General features: G+C 45.8%; 1 protein-coding gene across 1 annotated transcript in view; it reads left to right on the forward strand.

Moving 5' to 3' along the window:
* Positions 1-4,827: 4,827 nt before the first annotated feature.
* Positions 4,828-16,647, forward strand: part of abtb2b (ankyrin repeat and BTB (POZ) domain containing 2b) — a 42,442-nt gene continuing 30,622 nt past the window's right edge. The window contains exon 1 of the mRNA XM_062390142.1: positions 4,828-6,195. Coding sequence (XP_062246126.1) covers positions 5,304-6,195 — 892 coding nt within the window. The 5' untranslated portion in view covers positions 4,828-5,303. The remainder of the gene's footprint in view (positions 6,196-16,647) is intronic.

The following is a 16,647-nucleotide window of genomic DNA, read 5'->3' on the forward strand; positions in this document are numbered from 1 at the left end:
AAAGTAATGTCCTATGAAGTCATGGAGACACAACGGTGTGGCTGTGTGTGTGTGTGTGTGTGTGTGTGTGTGTGTCTTCTGAAATCATTTAAAATGGATTTGACTGCCTAACAGTGCAGGTCAACAGGACTGAGAGGTTAACTCTGTTCCCAGTTCCCCTGACTGAGTGATTCATGTGTTTTGAAAGTCACTTTTCCACTTTAAGTTCACCCATGTACAGTTTTTCCTGTAACATACAGATCTTTGAAAGTGCAGGAAAACATTCAGAGGTGTCAGTTGTGCAACCTGTCCCAGTCTCACGGGGCAAGCTGGGTAAACGGGCTCTGGCCTAAACCTATTATGTAATGGTTGTCGGACTCTTTAGACACACCCTACCTGTCTGTGTGAGTGCAGACTGACGAGAAGCAGGTAGTCACAGACCTCTTCGTCATGTTTGGTGTATTTTACCTCGAGCGTGTTGCACCATCTAACCAGGATCAACAAACAGTTCACCACAATGATCCAAACCAGGATGTGTTGTGAGAGGGTTTGCTCACGTTTGGTACTGGGAGAGCCTGAGCGACCACTTTCTTTAGCTTTCAGCTCTGCAGAACAGGTGACCTGACACGGTGCAGCCCATGGAAGCCCATTCACAAAGTTGAAAATGAAAAAAAGAGAAGAAAAGGGAGGTATATTGTGTGTCGTTACTCACGCAATTATAACACTTCAGTCTTCACTGCGATCCCAAATAAGCTTTTAAAATGCACATTCAGTGAAAACCCCGAGCCTCATCAAATCAAAGCAAACACTGCTCCACCTCTTACACCATCACCGAGGGCTTTACAGATTCAATTTGAGTTCCAGGCTGCAGGTGAGAGATTAGCTAATGTGTCGGCAGAAAGCCAAGTCCCCCCTGAGTCAACATGAGGAGATAATTGCAGAGTGCTTTGTGTGCGTTTCGGTTCCTGCAACAAACCAGAAGAATCTCCCCCTCGCTCATGAATACAATTAGATTATAAATTGTCATATTGAACCTCGATGTGTGGGAGAAAATGAAAATAAGAAACAATGTAAATACAATGCTGTGTCAGTGTGTGTGTGGAAAATGTCTTAACTCACAGGACAGCAAACACAGAGCTGTAGGTCACAGCTTGTTTCATTGCGCCTTCAACATGTTACAAAGTGCTTCACAAGATAAAGAATGTCAACTGAGGAAAAACAATAGAAAACAGGATATTTGTTTTACCAATGAAGTCATATTTTAAGTTGGTAAACAAATTCCTGTGCTTTATATGAGATGTCACGTATGGTTCATACATTATCATGTTATACTGCACTATATCATAAACTTTGTATTATACTTTGAATATTGGGTTTGCACTCCTCTATATTTCAATATCAATGCAAATAATTCAGTTTAATTTCGTGATGACACCCTAATGAACAGCGCTAATGCTTTTGGTACCATTCTACTGAACGTACACTTGACTTGTTGCTACTCTGAACATCTCTGTGTCACTTTGAGTTTGTTTTATTTCACTACTTCAAGCACATTGCTAGTGGATGTGTATCCAATTGTTCTTATATGTGTTTTTATTCCGATCATAGCATTTTAGATTATTATTTTTTGCATATTCTTGCACATTGTGTCTTCCAGCCAGGCTGCAGTTGTCATAAAAACAGCAAAAGGTGTTAAGTTTGTCCAGTTTGGGCTACTGTCAAAAACATGGCAGCTTTCCTGGGGAAGACCTAGTCTAAATATAAATCATTTAAATATAAAGGGCCCATTCTAGGGTAAATAAAACAACAATTCGTACAATTTCGATTAAACACACTAGCGAACATATAACTAGGATTATTTTATAGTAGGTTCAATTAAAAAAGTTGTAAGTGAATTCAAACCTGGCAGAATGAGAAACCATCACTGAAATGTGTCAATACAACTATTTAAAAGTCAGTGTTGTGCATGAACGAACGCAAAAGAACGCGCTCATTGAACGCGTTCACCTTTATGAGAACGATGAACTGAATGCAACTCAATGACAAATAATGAATTTGAACGGTGAACACGTTCATATTGTAGCGTACTCGCGTATAGAAAACAGGAAACCTCTCTTTATGTGTAACTTTATTAAAGTCCAGCGAACACGACACTCTTCTTGTTCGTAACTCCGACACTCTTATCAGCCACCACTGTATTCTTCACTCCCCTTCCTCATTCACCCTCGACACGCCAACTCATCAGCCAATGAGAGCCTGGCATCCCACAAAACCCTACAGCCATTGGCCTAGAACTGTCACGTGCCCCACCCCTACCTGTTCACTGACCCTTGGGACATTTCAATACTTTCTCCTCAGGAGAGACGCTGTCTAAAATCGAAAACTTTCACCATGTCGTTGCTCAGTGCTCGTAAAATGTCCGCGATTTAGCCTAACCGAAACCAACTAACTAGACTTCGCACTACGTTACCCAACACTCATGGCACACATATGCAAACCAAACAAGCAACGTATTCCAATTGTTTTCTTCTCTGGCCAGTGTCTCGGCGACGAACCACACAACTTGGTAGAAGGAAGCTTCAAGGATCAGAGATCTCTTGAGCCGAATAGTGAATGAATCTCGAATCTTCTCTCAAAAAATATTTCCCCCCCACTGGGCTATTCTCTAACAATAGGTTTCATCCAGTATCTAAAAGCCAAAAATATAAAGGTAACTTTTAAGTGAGGCTGTCAAATATATGTAGTAAAGCAGAAAATATTTTCTATGAAGTGTTTATCAAAAGCAGCATAAAAATATAATAAAATGACACCGACACACACATGATAATTTGTCCATGATTGTTTGGTGCTTAGTCCATTGAGGAAATCAACAGCTGAAGTGGCCTAGCGGTTAAAGCGACGGTCTCTGAACCGTGGGACCCGGGTTCGAATCCCTCTCCTTCCCATTTTAAAGCTGGCAATATATTGAACGCTTAATATTGGCAGGACTTCTCCTACTAATTGCAGAATATCTTACACTATGTTAATTTAAAGTAATTCAATATAAAAACAGAGAAAAATTTAATTAAAATAAAAAAAATTAAAAAAAATAAACTGCGCGCGCAATTCCTGCGCAATGGAATTCTGCGCAGAATGTGCGCAATGGGCTTCTGCGCAGAATGTGCGCAGTGGTCTTCTGCGCAGAATGTGCGCAATGGCCTTCTGCGCAGAATGTGCGCAGTAGGCTTCTGCGCAGGATCTGCGCACTGGGCTTCTGCGCAGAATGTGCGCAGTAGGCTTCTGCGCAGAATGTGCGCAATGGGCTTCTGCGCAGGGTCTGCGCAATGGCCTTCTGCGCAGAATGTGCGCAATGGGCTTCTGCGCAGAATGTGCGCAGTAGGCTTCTGCGCAGGATCTGCGCACTGGGCTTCTGCGCAGAATGTGCGCAATGGGCTTCTGCGCAGAATGTGCGCAGTAGGCTTCTGCGCAGAATGTGCGCAATGGGCTTCTGCGCAGGATCTGCGCAATGGCCTTCTGCGCAGAATGTGCGCAATGGGCTTCTGCGCAGAATGTGCGCAGTGGGCTTCTGCGCAGGATGTGCGCGCGCAGTTTTTTTTTTTTTTTTTTTATTTAATTTAAAAAATATATATTTCATTTAATTAAATTTTTTTATATTTAATTTTATATTAAAAAAATGTATATTACATTTCATCATCATTATTTCTCCGCGCTGGTTCAGGGGTACATGATGCTGGTCTTCACAGGTGACTGTCCTAAGCAAGCATGTAGCCGCCACCCCCCCACAGGAGATAATGTGCCTGTGTGTGTGGTCGCGGCGCTTCCTGGTTCTTCCCGGCACTACGCTGCCGGTGCGAACAGCCAAAGTATTAACATGGGCAAGAAAGGAGGGGGACCGCTTTTCGCAGCGCTTCTACCTCCGGTGCGTCCCCGGGGTTAGAGGATGATGGTGTGACGTTAATGTATTGTTTTACATTGCATGTGTCACGTCATGATAAATCGGTCTCCTGTGTCGCCTGTACCAGGAGCCGGTCACCAGTCACTGGTTATCATGGCTCGCTGTCTGTCCGGTAACCAGCCGTCCGGACCGCCCCGTGAATAAGGAGGAGGAGATGTTTCTTTACTTGGAATGTGGCCACTTCATTTCTCGGATATACAGCACGAGCAACACTCGCATCCCCTCTCGGTGGTCCGTCACTTCTCCTTATAAACACACTTTTAACGTATTTTCCCACAATACCCTGGTGCACTACGTCACACACTACAAACTTTCCTTAAAGGGGCAGGCCATACCTGCGACACAGCAGCTCTCGGTCTCATATACAGAGGGCAAGAGAAAGCAGAGACGCAGACTCAGCAACTACATTCGAGATCCGATGCACCTTATTATTATCTGAGGGATTTTTACACACTGTCTGATAAACACTCTGACAGTGAAGGCAAGGGGTAGTGATGGATAAGGTTTTCTTTAACAAGTTAAGTCTTTCATTCTCAGTTTCCACCTAAAAAATATGAAATGAACTGAACTATGAACTAGTTCAGAATTTAAATGGTGAACTATGAACGTGAACTATTCATGTTTACTTGTAAGAACAGAACTTTGAACTAGTTCATGAGAGGTGTGAACTTGCTCAACACTGTTAAAAGTAGTTAAAACAAAAACTAAAGCCCCCCCCCTTCCCAACAACTTTGGATAAGTTCTCGGGCCGGTTCCTGATTGGCTGAGGCAAACCCTCAGCAGCCTCCTAAGTGGTGTTTGCGCTGCTTCCGTGTTGTCCGTCAAGCCTTGGCCCCTCCCCTCACACATCTGCAGGCGCGGGGCAGCTCCCGGGACCAGAGGCTCCGCAGCAGGGAGAGAGATGAGCTGAACACGGGCTGCTCCACGGATATACTGTCGGGAAAGAACAACCAGTGTGGCTGCGTGGAGCGGATAAACGGGACTTGTTTTAATAGAGGAACTCGAGTGTGACTGTGTTTGAAGAGCTCGGGGACATTTCGTCGTGTTTGCACAGAGAGAGGACACCGGAGGAAAAGTTTTAAATCCCCCCCCGGAGGAGGCAAGGTGAGCCCAGTGTGACGTCCTCTTCACCCCGCTTCCAAGTTTGTTAACCACCGTATTCATCAGTTTGAATTTGAAGAGCGTCTCCGGGGCTTGTGAAGTTGTTTCGTTTCGCGGCCCCGCTCTCGGCTCCGTTCAGCAGCATGTCTGACAAGTGCGTCGCGTAACCAGTTCATCCAGCTCGGCGGGGAGTTTCGGCTCCAGTTTGGCTTCCAGCGGGTTCATCGCTCCTCGGCTGCCCCTCCCGGGAAGAAGACACTTCGCCACAATGGCCGGTTTGAGCAACGTCCACATGAAAACCCTGGAGGACCTGACCCTGGACTCGGGCTACGGAGCCGGGGACTCGTGCAAGTCCCTCAGCCTGTCCTCCTCCAAGTCCAACTCCCAGGCGTTCATGACGGCCCAGCACCGGGGCAACTGGTGGTACTACTCCGGCTCCATGAACAGCAGGAACAACAGCTGGGACACGGTGAACACGGTGCTGCCCGAGGACCCGGAGGACATCTTCTCCAAGTGTCCGCGCTTACCTGAGCTGGAGGAGTTTCCCTGGACCGAGGAAGACGTGGCCAAGATACTGCGCAATGTGGCCGCGAGTGGGAGCGTCAAGGGGGGACACGCACCCGTGTTCTCCCCGGAGGCCGTGCGGAGGCTGTCCGGTCTCCTCCGGCGGGCTCTGATCCGCATCTCCCGGGAGGCGCAGCGGCTCAGCGTCATGCACTGCCGCTGCACCCGCTTCGAGGTGCAGAGCGCCATGAGGCTGGTGCTCAGCTGGGCCCTGGCCGACCACTGCGTCTCCGCCACTGTCAAGGCGATCTCCATGTACAGCATGAGCGCCGGGGAGCTGCTGAGGAAGGGCAAGTCCGCCCGGTGCGGCCTCTCCTTCTCCGTGGGACGCTTCTTCCGCTGGATGGTGGACACCCGCATTTCCGTGCGCATCCACGAGTACGCGGCTATATGTCTGACCGCCTGCATGGAGGCTCTGGTGGAGGAGGCCGGGGCCCGGGTGCTGTCAGCCGAGAGGAGCCACCCGGGGCCGGACGCGTGGTCGGGTTGCGCCCCGGTGAGCGCGGAGGCTCTGGAGGTGGTGGTGAACAATGACGCGGAGCTGTGGGGGGTCCTGCAGCTCTACGAGCACCTGATCTGCGGGAAGAACGCCAACGGTAAATATACTTCCATATCCCCTTCACTGCCCAGAGAACAGAAACATGTGCTGAAACTTTATTTAGCTGAGTAATTGATGTCATAACTTTTTTTTTTAATAAATATCCCTCTCACGACTCTCCTTCCAAAGTGCTGGCCACCACTTTCCACTTCCTCACAGCCCACGTGTGTGGAAAGGGTGAAGTGTGTGGCCCGCTGGTGGATACAATAGCAGCGTTATGTGCCTTGTTTTACAGCCTGATGGAGTCGTTGCTAATCCAACCTGTCAGAATAGGAAAATAAGAGCGCAGGGGCATCTCATGTGAACAAAGAAAGTCTTTTCTCTCTCTGCCCCCGGGTCCTCTGCAGGATCCTGTGTCCAGCTGCCAAATTACATTTTAACTGCTTCACTCTCATCAGCCAGTTTTCACAGCTGAGTCCTGAAACGTCGCCCTGGCTCTGCTGCTGTTGTGATTTGGGTTTTTGCACTGAGCCTCTTGGAGCCCAGGCACATGGGAGGCTTGTCTGTTGACACAGCTCGGTGTTTACGCTGACTTCACCTCTCTTCCTCCTGCTGGGCTGGCTGCACTCCTTTCAAATCCTTATCCTTTCTTCCATTTCCTCATCCTGCTCTTCTCATGTTGGACAAATCCTTTCTCAGCCACCGTCTCCACAAATCTTACATCTGTCGGCCTCCCTTCTCCTCCAGCTCCAGATGTGCATCCTGCTCCCTGTCCATTTGTTTCCTCCACCCTCACGTCAGTCCTCAATTAACTTTCCCCTTGCCTCAAAACCCCTAATACACTCGTAGCGCTCTTTCCATGGCTGTTTTGGCAGTCCAGTGTGGAACTGATTCATGAGCTTGTGTTGGGACAATGTAACCAGGCTTTGTTTGTGGCCCACTACCAGCTCCCTGGAGCAGAGCTTTTAGCTGGAGCACAATGGGCTTTTGTTGTGGGATCGTGCAGCTTAGCCCAATGCAGAGGGAGTGAAAACAAATGCTGGAGAAGCCGGGCACACAAGCGCACACGCCCATGGACATGCACTTTTTTACACAGCACACAGAGAGAGGGGAAGGGAGAACAGCAGGGGCCGTTATTACAGGGTTTTAAAAATTAGACTCAGGATTGATCTGAGTTAAGATGTTGTCATGCAGGAGCACCTCTATGTGTGAAGAAGAGTTTCTCAAAGGCCTCAGGTCAGGCAGCAGTCGCACACACACACCATGCACTCACTTTCTGTTGCGTTTCTTATTCTGTGCAGCAACCACGGGTTTCATCATAATTCAAAGTTACAAGTGCTAAAAAGAGCGCAGTGCATTGGGCTTCTCTGTTATGCTGCCATAAGCCCGCGTTGGAACCTTTTTTATTGCTAAATAAGTTAAAGAGCAACTTTTGTCCCAGCATTTTACCAGATGTCCTTTGGTTGGGTTTGGACTTGCCTATTTTGGTGGGTTCAGTCACTGGTTTGGAGAAAGACCCGTGTGTGTAATAACAACAGACTATTATACTGACCACCCTCGCTTTTTATAGACCCACGACTGGGCCCTGCAAGCCACATGCCCCTCTACCACCTTACCACCTGACACCCCACACCCTAAACCTGGCTTTCAGCCCCCCCCCCCCCCCCCAACCGCTCCCACTGAAGTCCCCTTTCCCACCAGAACCATCACTGCACACAAACGCAAAGATTCATTTCTGTCCTCAAGCCAGACTCCGAACAGGGGGGGTTAGAATACCCATCAAATGGTTGGGCACGGTCTGATAAATACCCCTCCCTCCTAGCTCTCTTGATTTCTCTCCTTTTCTCCAATCCTTTCTTTTCTCAGAGGCTGGCCCACATCTGGAACTCTTTAAGTCAGAAATGACTTCTACGGCTCCAATAACAATTCTGAAAACTCCCTCCTCGCTCTCCTCCTGCCCTCTCTTGCTGACTCTCACTCTTGGCACTTTCTCTCTTTCTCTCTCTCTCCCTCTCTCTCTCTCTCTTTGCTGTTGTGTATACGTCCACTTCGTCTTTATCTGTTTATTTCTTCTGGTCTACTGGGAGTGCATTAGGGGAACTTGGTTGTGATGTGCCAGGATCTTATTCATTACTCATGCACACAGTGGTACGAGCATGTTCATACACACACACACACACACCCACACACACACACACACACACACACTCCTTGAAACCTATTCATTCTGCTTTACATGTGTTCAAATGGCTCCACGGCACTGACTGAACTCGCTGCATAGTACCACTATACAGAAGAATCCATTCGTCATTCATTTCTCTATTCAAGGATATAGCTGGAGAGAGGTCTTCCTGGTGTAATTTGTATTTACGGTACTATGGGGCATTTTAAAGTGCAGAGTAGTTGCTGTACTAATGGAAAGTGGAAGTGGATATGAAATCATTGATCTTTATGTCTGATGCACAACGTTTGTTAATGGCATCCCCGTGTGAAGTTTTTGTGAAACTTTAAAAATGTTCTCAGACTGTTGCATCTATATCCGTTTCAAACTCAACCTAGAACAGTTGTCCAGTCGTTAGATTTGCTAAGGGTCACTAGTCCTTGATTCTTGTTGACAGTAGAGAAGTGTTTTTTTACTCTGACTTCGCTCCATTCAAGCTTTGCAGTGGCCAGAAGTGGAAAACTGTGGTTGCAAAAGACTACTTTAGACCTTGAATGTGAACAATTAACTGTAGGAACCCGAAAGCAGAGTAAAGTTGAAAGAGAGCCCTCGTGTTTAGCAACATTTGCACACAAACTTAGATTTGGTTTCGTTCTAACAAAAAAAAAGTCCTCAGGTCTATAAAGGTGGGGGAGAGGCTGTGAGTAATGGGTATTTGGTGCCCTGAGAGAACGGGGCATATGATTTGCTGCGCAGAATTTCCCAAAATATGTATTTAGCTCAGAAAGAGGCGTGGGAACAGTGGGCAGAAAGATGCAGGGAAAGCGGCCCAGCACTGTGGTCACACAGATGGGGAAACCAGCACTCTGAAAATACACTCCCTGCTCCACAAATCTGGAGCTCCATCAAATACACTTTTGGGAAACGTATCAAGACATTATGGTGAAACAGACCTAAAGTTCATCCTTGTGCGATTGCCTGCATGCTTGGCAAGTGGCGTGTTTGCCCAGGCTTTGACAACAAGCCTGTGTATGGCCTGAATAACTGTACACGTGAATTAAGGTTAACCTTGTGAGCACCGTCAGCAGGTCAGTGTGCAAAGAGTTAAGACCATAATAAGTCATATAGCTGGATAACAAGGGTTAATCCTTCAGAATCCAGTACAATTTATGTTGGGGTGAGAGTGTTCTATGATGAATTCACCACCTCAGGCTACACACACACACCACAGACAAAGACATTGATCATCCATCTCAGTATTTGCACTGGTTTCTTGTCCAGTCCCAGCTGTGAAAACACTGGCCCATTAGAGAGCTGGCGGGCACGTGCTTAAATGTGCTCTTTTGTGGTTGCTGTAACGTGTGGGTATAAAGCCTCTCCTTGGGAAAAGGGTGAGTAATGCCCCTCGCAGATATAACGCCACAAATGATTTCTCTGGCTATTCTTTGGCCTCGGGATCCAATTTACTTCACATGCTTCAACACAGTTCTTGTAAGTTCGTGTTGTGAATTAATTAACAAAGTCACATAAGCTTCTTGACAGATCGTACACTCCCCTGTGTGTAGCCTGTCGCCACTTGCTCCTCTTTGAATCTTCACCGACATTATTCTGATTTCCTGCCACACTCGTCCTTTTACATTACAGCAGCATGAGTCATGCTTCTTAATTAACACTGTTTACACTAAAGCGCAGATAGAGAGGAAGCAAATAAAGATGGGGATGGCAGATACTCAAGGGAAAAAAAGGCATTGGACACAAATAGACACACAGAAATAGCAGCAGCACACTTTAAAGCTTTCGTGCCATTGCATCTTGATTTAGTCTTTCTAATCACATTCCTGAGGAGGAGGAGTGCCGAAGTCTTTATTCGGTCCAGAGAAAACTATAGACTGCTTATTTGGGCTTGTTTTAAATTGGGAAAAAGTGCAGCTAGTGTGTCACATGCATTACCACAGAGGCCTGGCTATGGTTCTCGAGGGAATCTGTCGTGCATGTTAGGTTGCTGGGCAGCTAATGAGGGAAGCAGGAAGACTGGCTGGAAGATGGCTGGAATCTTGGACCGGATGGCTCAGTGCATTGCCTGGATGGTAGGAATGGTTTTGTTGAAAGGATCAAATCGTTCCAATGTGAAGTCTGGCTTAGAGACAGCACTCCCACATGCACCTGTGTTGGAGTCCATGCTGCATTTTGGGAAATCGTAGGAGGTCAAAAGGGAGAGGTCAGCGGTAGTGAAGGGAACTGCTTCTCAGCAGTAAAATCAGCAAGACTTCATGACTCAGAGAAAGCTTTTCCATTTTTTGTCAAACAGCCAGTGGATGTGGCCATCGTACAGGAAACAGTTGGACTCACAGTGATATAGATATCGTCTGTATCACATCATTAATTTACTTGCAGACACAGATACAATTTTCCCTTTATTAAAGTGGAACTGAAAAATGGATGAAAGACATGCACACACATGCAGTTTGGAACTGGGCAGCTGTATGTTGTGTTAGCTGCAAGGCCAGATTGCAAAACCCAACTCGAAAATCAAATCCTAATCTCGCTTAGGGATGATTGCCAGAAAGTTCAGACATAGGCCATCGCTGCAGATTATTCTGTGGATCATGTTGGCCTTGGTTGCCAGAGGTGCCTTGTGTCTTTTTTGTTGGTCCATCTCGCTCACTTGATCAGTAGCTATAGCCACACCAGCCAAAAGGGAAAGCAAGTCAGGTTGCAGGTTTGGGCAACATAACCGGTAATGACTCAACACCTTAAGGCTCAGGCGTGCAGGAAATTATGTTATCATCTTTAATTTCCTTGACATAGTGATAGAGTGAGATTATGATATGACACCTACATGGCTTGTGCAAGTGTTCTTAACTAACTAAAGATCCATAGTTGGAAATAAATATGCAAGTGAAAGTATAAAAGTTGGTTTCGTAAATATGCCTGATGAATCAGAAGGAGGATACACATTTTTAGAGATTGTCTCTCTGAAAATGTGTCTGACCTTCATTTAGTTCATTGTTTACTGTGAGTGTGACTTTAAAAGAACTGTGCATGAAAGACGTCTTTGTTACAGTAAAGACTTTTGACCACCCCAGACCCCAAACAGTCAGTCAGTCACTGGAAGAGATCTGATATTGCTACTACAACACTATCCAACTTGTAGCTACACCACACTCTCACTCAGTTATTTAACTTCAATTGCTTGATTGAGTGTTAGATACTCTGGTTGCCTAGAAAAAGACACAGAGCTCCATTCAGACTCTTAATTTGGTTTTGTCTGTGGCAGTGCAGATCAATTCTGCCTTGCTTTAATACGAGTCAACTTTAAACAACCTTCTCAGTCTGTATTAAACCACCAAACCCCCCCACAGAAAAAAAAAAATCATAATTTCCCCTGCTCCTCACCCGTGAAAAACTCAATGCCAACCATCACAGTCCCACTTGTTAATAAGCATGAGCTGCCATCGGTTTCCCTGCGTGTGCTCTCCAGCTGAACTTAAGCCATTCCCTACAGTCGATGTATAATAGTTTTGTGGGTGATTTGGCTGTAATATTGAATCTCACACATACTACAGATGAGATGGGCAGGCTTCAGGGGGCAGGGGGTGAGGAGCTGGAGCACAGAGGGGGGTGGATCAGTTAGTGTTTAGTTTAAATGGAAACAGATTTGCCCGACCAGGGGTTGGATAAAAAAAAAAAAACTTCTCTTGAAATCGGTTGGATTCATACTGACTTTGCTGGATGGAGTTTCGGAGAAATAATTTGAGGGAGTGCTGAAGCTGCAACCCCACGGATCCTCTCAAGCTGTGTTGATCTATGTATCCAGGTTGGCCACAACCAGATCTGTGAGTGTGTGTGTGTCTTTGTGTGTGCGTGCCAAAGGAAGGAAGGGTTGTAATCGTTTCTCTTAGCCACCACTGAAAAAAGGGACACTGCTTCTTTTTGGATGTTCCTGAGCTAAGCCTGGAAAGTAATGATTTTTCCCCCCTGTTGTTTTTGTAAACGGGTTGAAGAGGCAGCTCCTTGTGACGCCGTCAGTGACCTCTTTGTCCGATGGACTCAGAGCGGCAGTGTGTCGAGTTTGAATGGCAAAGCTCAGCTATATTGCACTGGAAAAGCAAACACACTTATCTGTAGACACACTGTCACACACATGACTCCGTTCTCTGTTGCTTTTTTCAGGCATAAAAACATCCAATGGTATTGATAGACACAACTTCCAACAATTATTTGTAATAATAAATATAGGCATAGGGAGATGTGGGATTTTTCCATTTGACATTTTAACCATCGCTCTTACTTTTACTTACTCTGCAGCAACTGCCCAACAACTTGACTCACCTCACGGAAATCGATTGTTACACTACCCTTATATGCAAACACACGTAAGTAAACACATACAGACACAGTTGCGACAAAGAGAAGAAGATGCTTTAACTTTAGCCTTGCGTGACCAGGCAGTGAGTGTACAGAGGGTGGAGTACGCAAACACTGTCAGGAGACAGAAACGCTCTGTTGAGGGCTCGCGTTACTGCCTCTTCACTCTTCACTGCAACACAAACGTCCTCTTAAAATAGAAATATGTCTGTAGGAGCAATGTCAGTTCTTCACACGGATAAACGGCTCCTTGAATTCAGGAACTGCCCAAAAGGCCATCTTCAGCAGGTTGAGCAACAGTTTACAGCTTTCATGATGTTTGGAAGCAGTTTCTCCAACACCCCAAACAGCTGGCCAATTTTCCAGAGGGAGGCTTCGATAGAGAGAGCAAGAAAAAGTGATATCGAAAAAAAGTGCAAGAGGGAGAATGGAAAAGTTGAGTGCCAGGTTCAGTTGGCGAGGTGCCCACCATGACAGTTAACTGGTGCGGGTGTGTTGCATTTCAGTCACAAATAGGCCCACTACAGCCTTTGCCATTTATTTTTTTATTCGGTATCCAGTCATCTCTGCCATCTCTCCGATCTGTGAGTGCACATTCGCTTTTTCAGTCTACGTGCTTGATTGAGGGTTGAGTGACAGTTGACACTGACATCCAGTCAGTGTGATGAGTGGGTGTTGAATCCTGTTTGACTCATCTCAATCGGCTTTCATCTGATGACTAATATGCCTCTTAGGGCTTCCGGTGTAACAGTGGATATCCGGGCAAAGACTCTTCTTACACTTATTACTGTCCGACTAGTTTCTTTTATCAGTCAAGTGTTTCTCCATACTTTTTCTAGGTGCTTCAGGTCCTGGCGACTCTTTTGCTCTTCAGAGGGACTTTCTACCAAAGCCGACTCATACATGATTGGCAACCAGATGGCTTCTAGCCCCCAAATGTTCTCCCTCACCTTATTCACATGCAGAATGGGTTTATAGGGATTATGTTTAACCCAAGGAAAAGTAGAGGAGAAGGCTGAGGGTGATTTACACTTTCTTTCTTCCAGTGACAGATGGAGATGGATTATGTTCCCATTAGTTTCCTTAGCTTTCTTTAGGCAAAGATAATGCTCATTACCTTTCTATTGTCTTCTCCTTCTCACCACCTGCTTCTCCCCCATCAGAAACCAGAATGTTTGTTTGTTTGTCGAGCCTGCAGCTTTGTCACCAACGACCCGTAGGTAAATACAGAGGCTCAGTGGCTCGATCTCTTTTTGCCTACATCACAGGACACATCAGTCTCCATCAAACCCTCCAATGTCCTTTTGACCGTCCACTTTTTCATCTCTTCTTGTTGGTTATTCTCAGGCCACTCTATAATCTCTGGCTTTGGTCGCCCTTTCAGAACTGCGTGTGCTCTCTCTGCAACTCTCTCTCTTCTTATGCTTCCAGCGTCTTTGCTTTCATAACACACAAACGATCATTTCCATTTTATTTTCTAAAATGTAACCATTTGCAACCCTGAAGAAAACATCACCTGTTGGGTCAAGGTCCTTCAGATAGACATGTGGTGATTGAAAGAGCCACAGATGCGCACACAGCATATTTAGACCAAAACCATGTACAGTAAGGAAGTCCCTTGTGGTTAGTGGGGGGAAGAAGGACGTTCAGAGCGGGGCCATATGGAGAACACATGTGGGCACAGGAAAACAGACACTGTCAGGCAAGACACCCTCAGCCGTAGCTTGTCTCAGTTGATAAGATCTGCAGAGCACATCCACCACATGCACCACATGTGGACCGTATCCTGGAACTAAAATAAACAGTTTGGAGCCCACAGGTAACTTAAAGAAGATGTATATATTTTTTTTTAGGAAAAGTTAGTAACACAGCATATTTGATGAGGTGGAGGTTTGACTTTGTGAATCCCTGTTACACTCTGTGATTTAAAAGGGTTAGATGTGCTTAAAGATGAATGGAGATTTAGATCATGTTTAAGCGATGCAGACAGAGCACTCATCCTAAGGTGGGTCTGTATTTCCATTGCAAACTCCCTATTACACATAATCACCATGTCTTTGCGTTCCCTTTCAAAATGCTGAGGAGTGTGTCTGTAATTGTGTCTATTTCGTGTTTGTGTGGAAACTTTCACGGCTCGACTGCCCACGCGAATTGGCTGGTGCAAGAATAAAACTCTGACCTGAAGATGGATCTGGATGTCCGGATATTGGTCTTGTCTATTTATCCACATCTGGCTCTCACGGCTGGCTTCTTTCTCTGGCTGTCTCCCTGTGTTGTGTTGGCCAGCTGTGTGTCACTGCAGGGTCACAGACAGCGCTTGGACATATTACACTCCGGTGATTGCAGCCAAGTTTCCTCTTAAATGTTGAGATCATCTGCCTACTGAGCATAATAAGGTTGGAGGGGGGAAGTTAGAGGAGGGAGTAGGGTGCTACGCGGTGGAATTTCACCCTGATAAAGGAAGCTGGAGACATATTTTTCCTTGTTTCAGAATGATTAATTCAGCTTTGTGCTTTGTGTTTGTCGGCACACGCTGTGAGAATATGCATCGCACTATTAATATCCTGAGTGAGTCTTGTCAGTGGTGTGTGGAGACTGCAGAGGAAGTCAGTCAGACAGCAGTTAAACAGAGCGCGGATAAAACGAGGCGTACCCCTCAAAGCTTTCCCCTCTTCTCCACCTCAAAGAACGAAACACAGCCTCTGAAACAGTCACAATGCCAATGTTTTCATCAGATCATCAAACTGGATCCTGTTTAACTCTGTGTAAACCCAAAGGGATCATTAAAAATGTTAGGGTTAGATGTTTGATCCCCTCGCCTGGCCCTATAGACGCAAGTGTGACTAATTTTGACTCTATTGAAAAAGCATTCTCACTATTTTCCATGTGTTAAACATCAGGCACAGTTCATAAAGTGCACATATTGTACATACACCTGTCAACGTGTCAGAGCTCTGGCCTTATGGTGCCTCTGTTAAAAGGCGCCGTAAAGGTGCTCTCAAAGGCAGCCCTGCAGTAGTTAAACAAATATATAAAGTCTAATGTAAGCCCCAGCCAAGTGTTGACTCTGATGGAGGTCCACGAGGAAGGAATCTGTGAAGACGGAGAGGTCAAAGCACCTTCTGTTTAATAACTGTGCCAATAATTCCATGCTTACAGAGTCCGACTAATTTATAGTTTGGCCGATTAAAATGTGCCCATATGAGCCTTTCACATACATATCAGTATCTATGTTTATTTTTGCTGATATATTTATATATTAAGTTGCGTTTGAGTTTTATTCCTGGTTACTATTGGCAGAGATATCAGTATTGGAAATGTTTTGAGCACAGAGGTCCTCAGTCCACAGAAGGAGCCTTTCAGCGATCCAGTCAGATGCTAAGACAGGGTGTGTGTTTGCATGATCGGGCTGTAAGGGGCACATGAGTCAGGAGGTTAAGGTGGAAGAGGGGGAGGGAGTCTATCCAGGGGTCAACAAGTCATAAATACTGCAACACCCACCCTGCAGCTCAGCTAGGTCCCAGCCAAACTGTCGAGCGAGAGCAGCTTTTATTCATCGAGTTGGTTTCATACAAACATTTTGACAAAGTTGTTTTCTTTCGGTACGCCGAAACTATTTTGTTTTGTCAAACAGTCTGCAGACAGGATCCAAAGCACAGGCAATCAGATTTCTGAAGGAACAATGGTGGAGCGAGTTAAGGGAGGCAAGCCCTCATGTGAAGACGTTGGGAGGAGATGTCTTGATGCATCTCTGTGACTCTGATAACATTGTGACACAGTCTCTCAGTCTGAATAGACAAAGATAACACACAGCAGAACAGCGCTTGCATACAAATTCTCCAAGAAAATCAAAAGTCACTTAAGATAGAGAGGCAGACTGATAAGTAGAAAGCAGGCAGACGAAGATGCAAAGGAATTTACTCTATCTGAGGATGCAGGTGTGAAAAGCTGTGTTGTGTAAACTCATTAAGTTGTCTGTCT

The sequence above is a fragment of the Platichthys flesus genome, chromosome 6 (assembly GCF_949316205.1).
Source record: "Platichthys flesus chromosome 6, fPlaFle2.1, whole genome shotgun sequence".
Taxonomy (NCBI): domain Eukaryota; kingdom Metazoa; phylum Chordata; class Actinopteri; order Pleuronectiformes; family Pleuronectidae; genus Platichthys; species Platichthys flesus.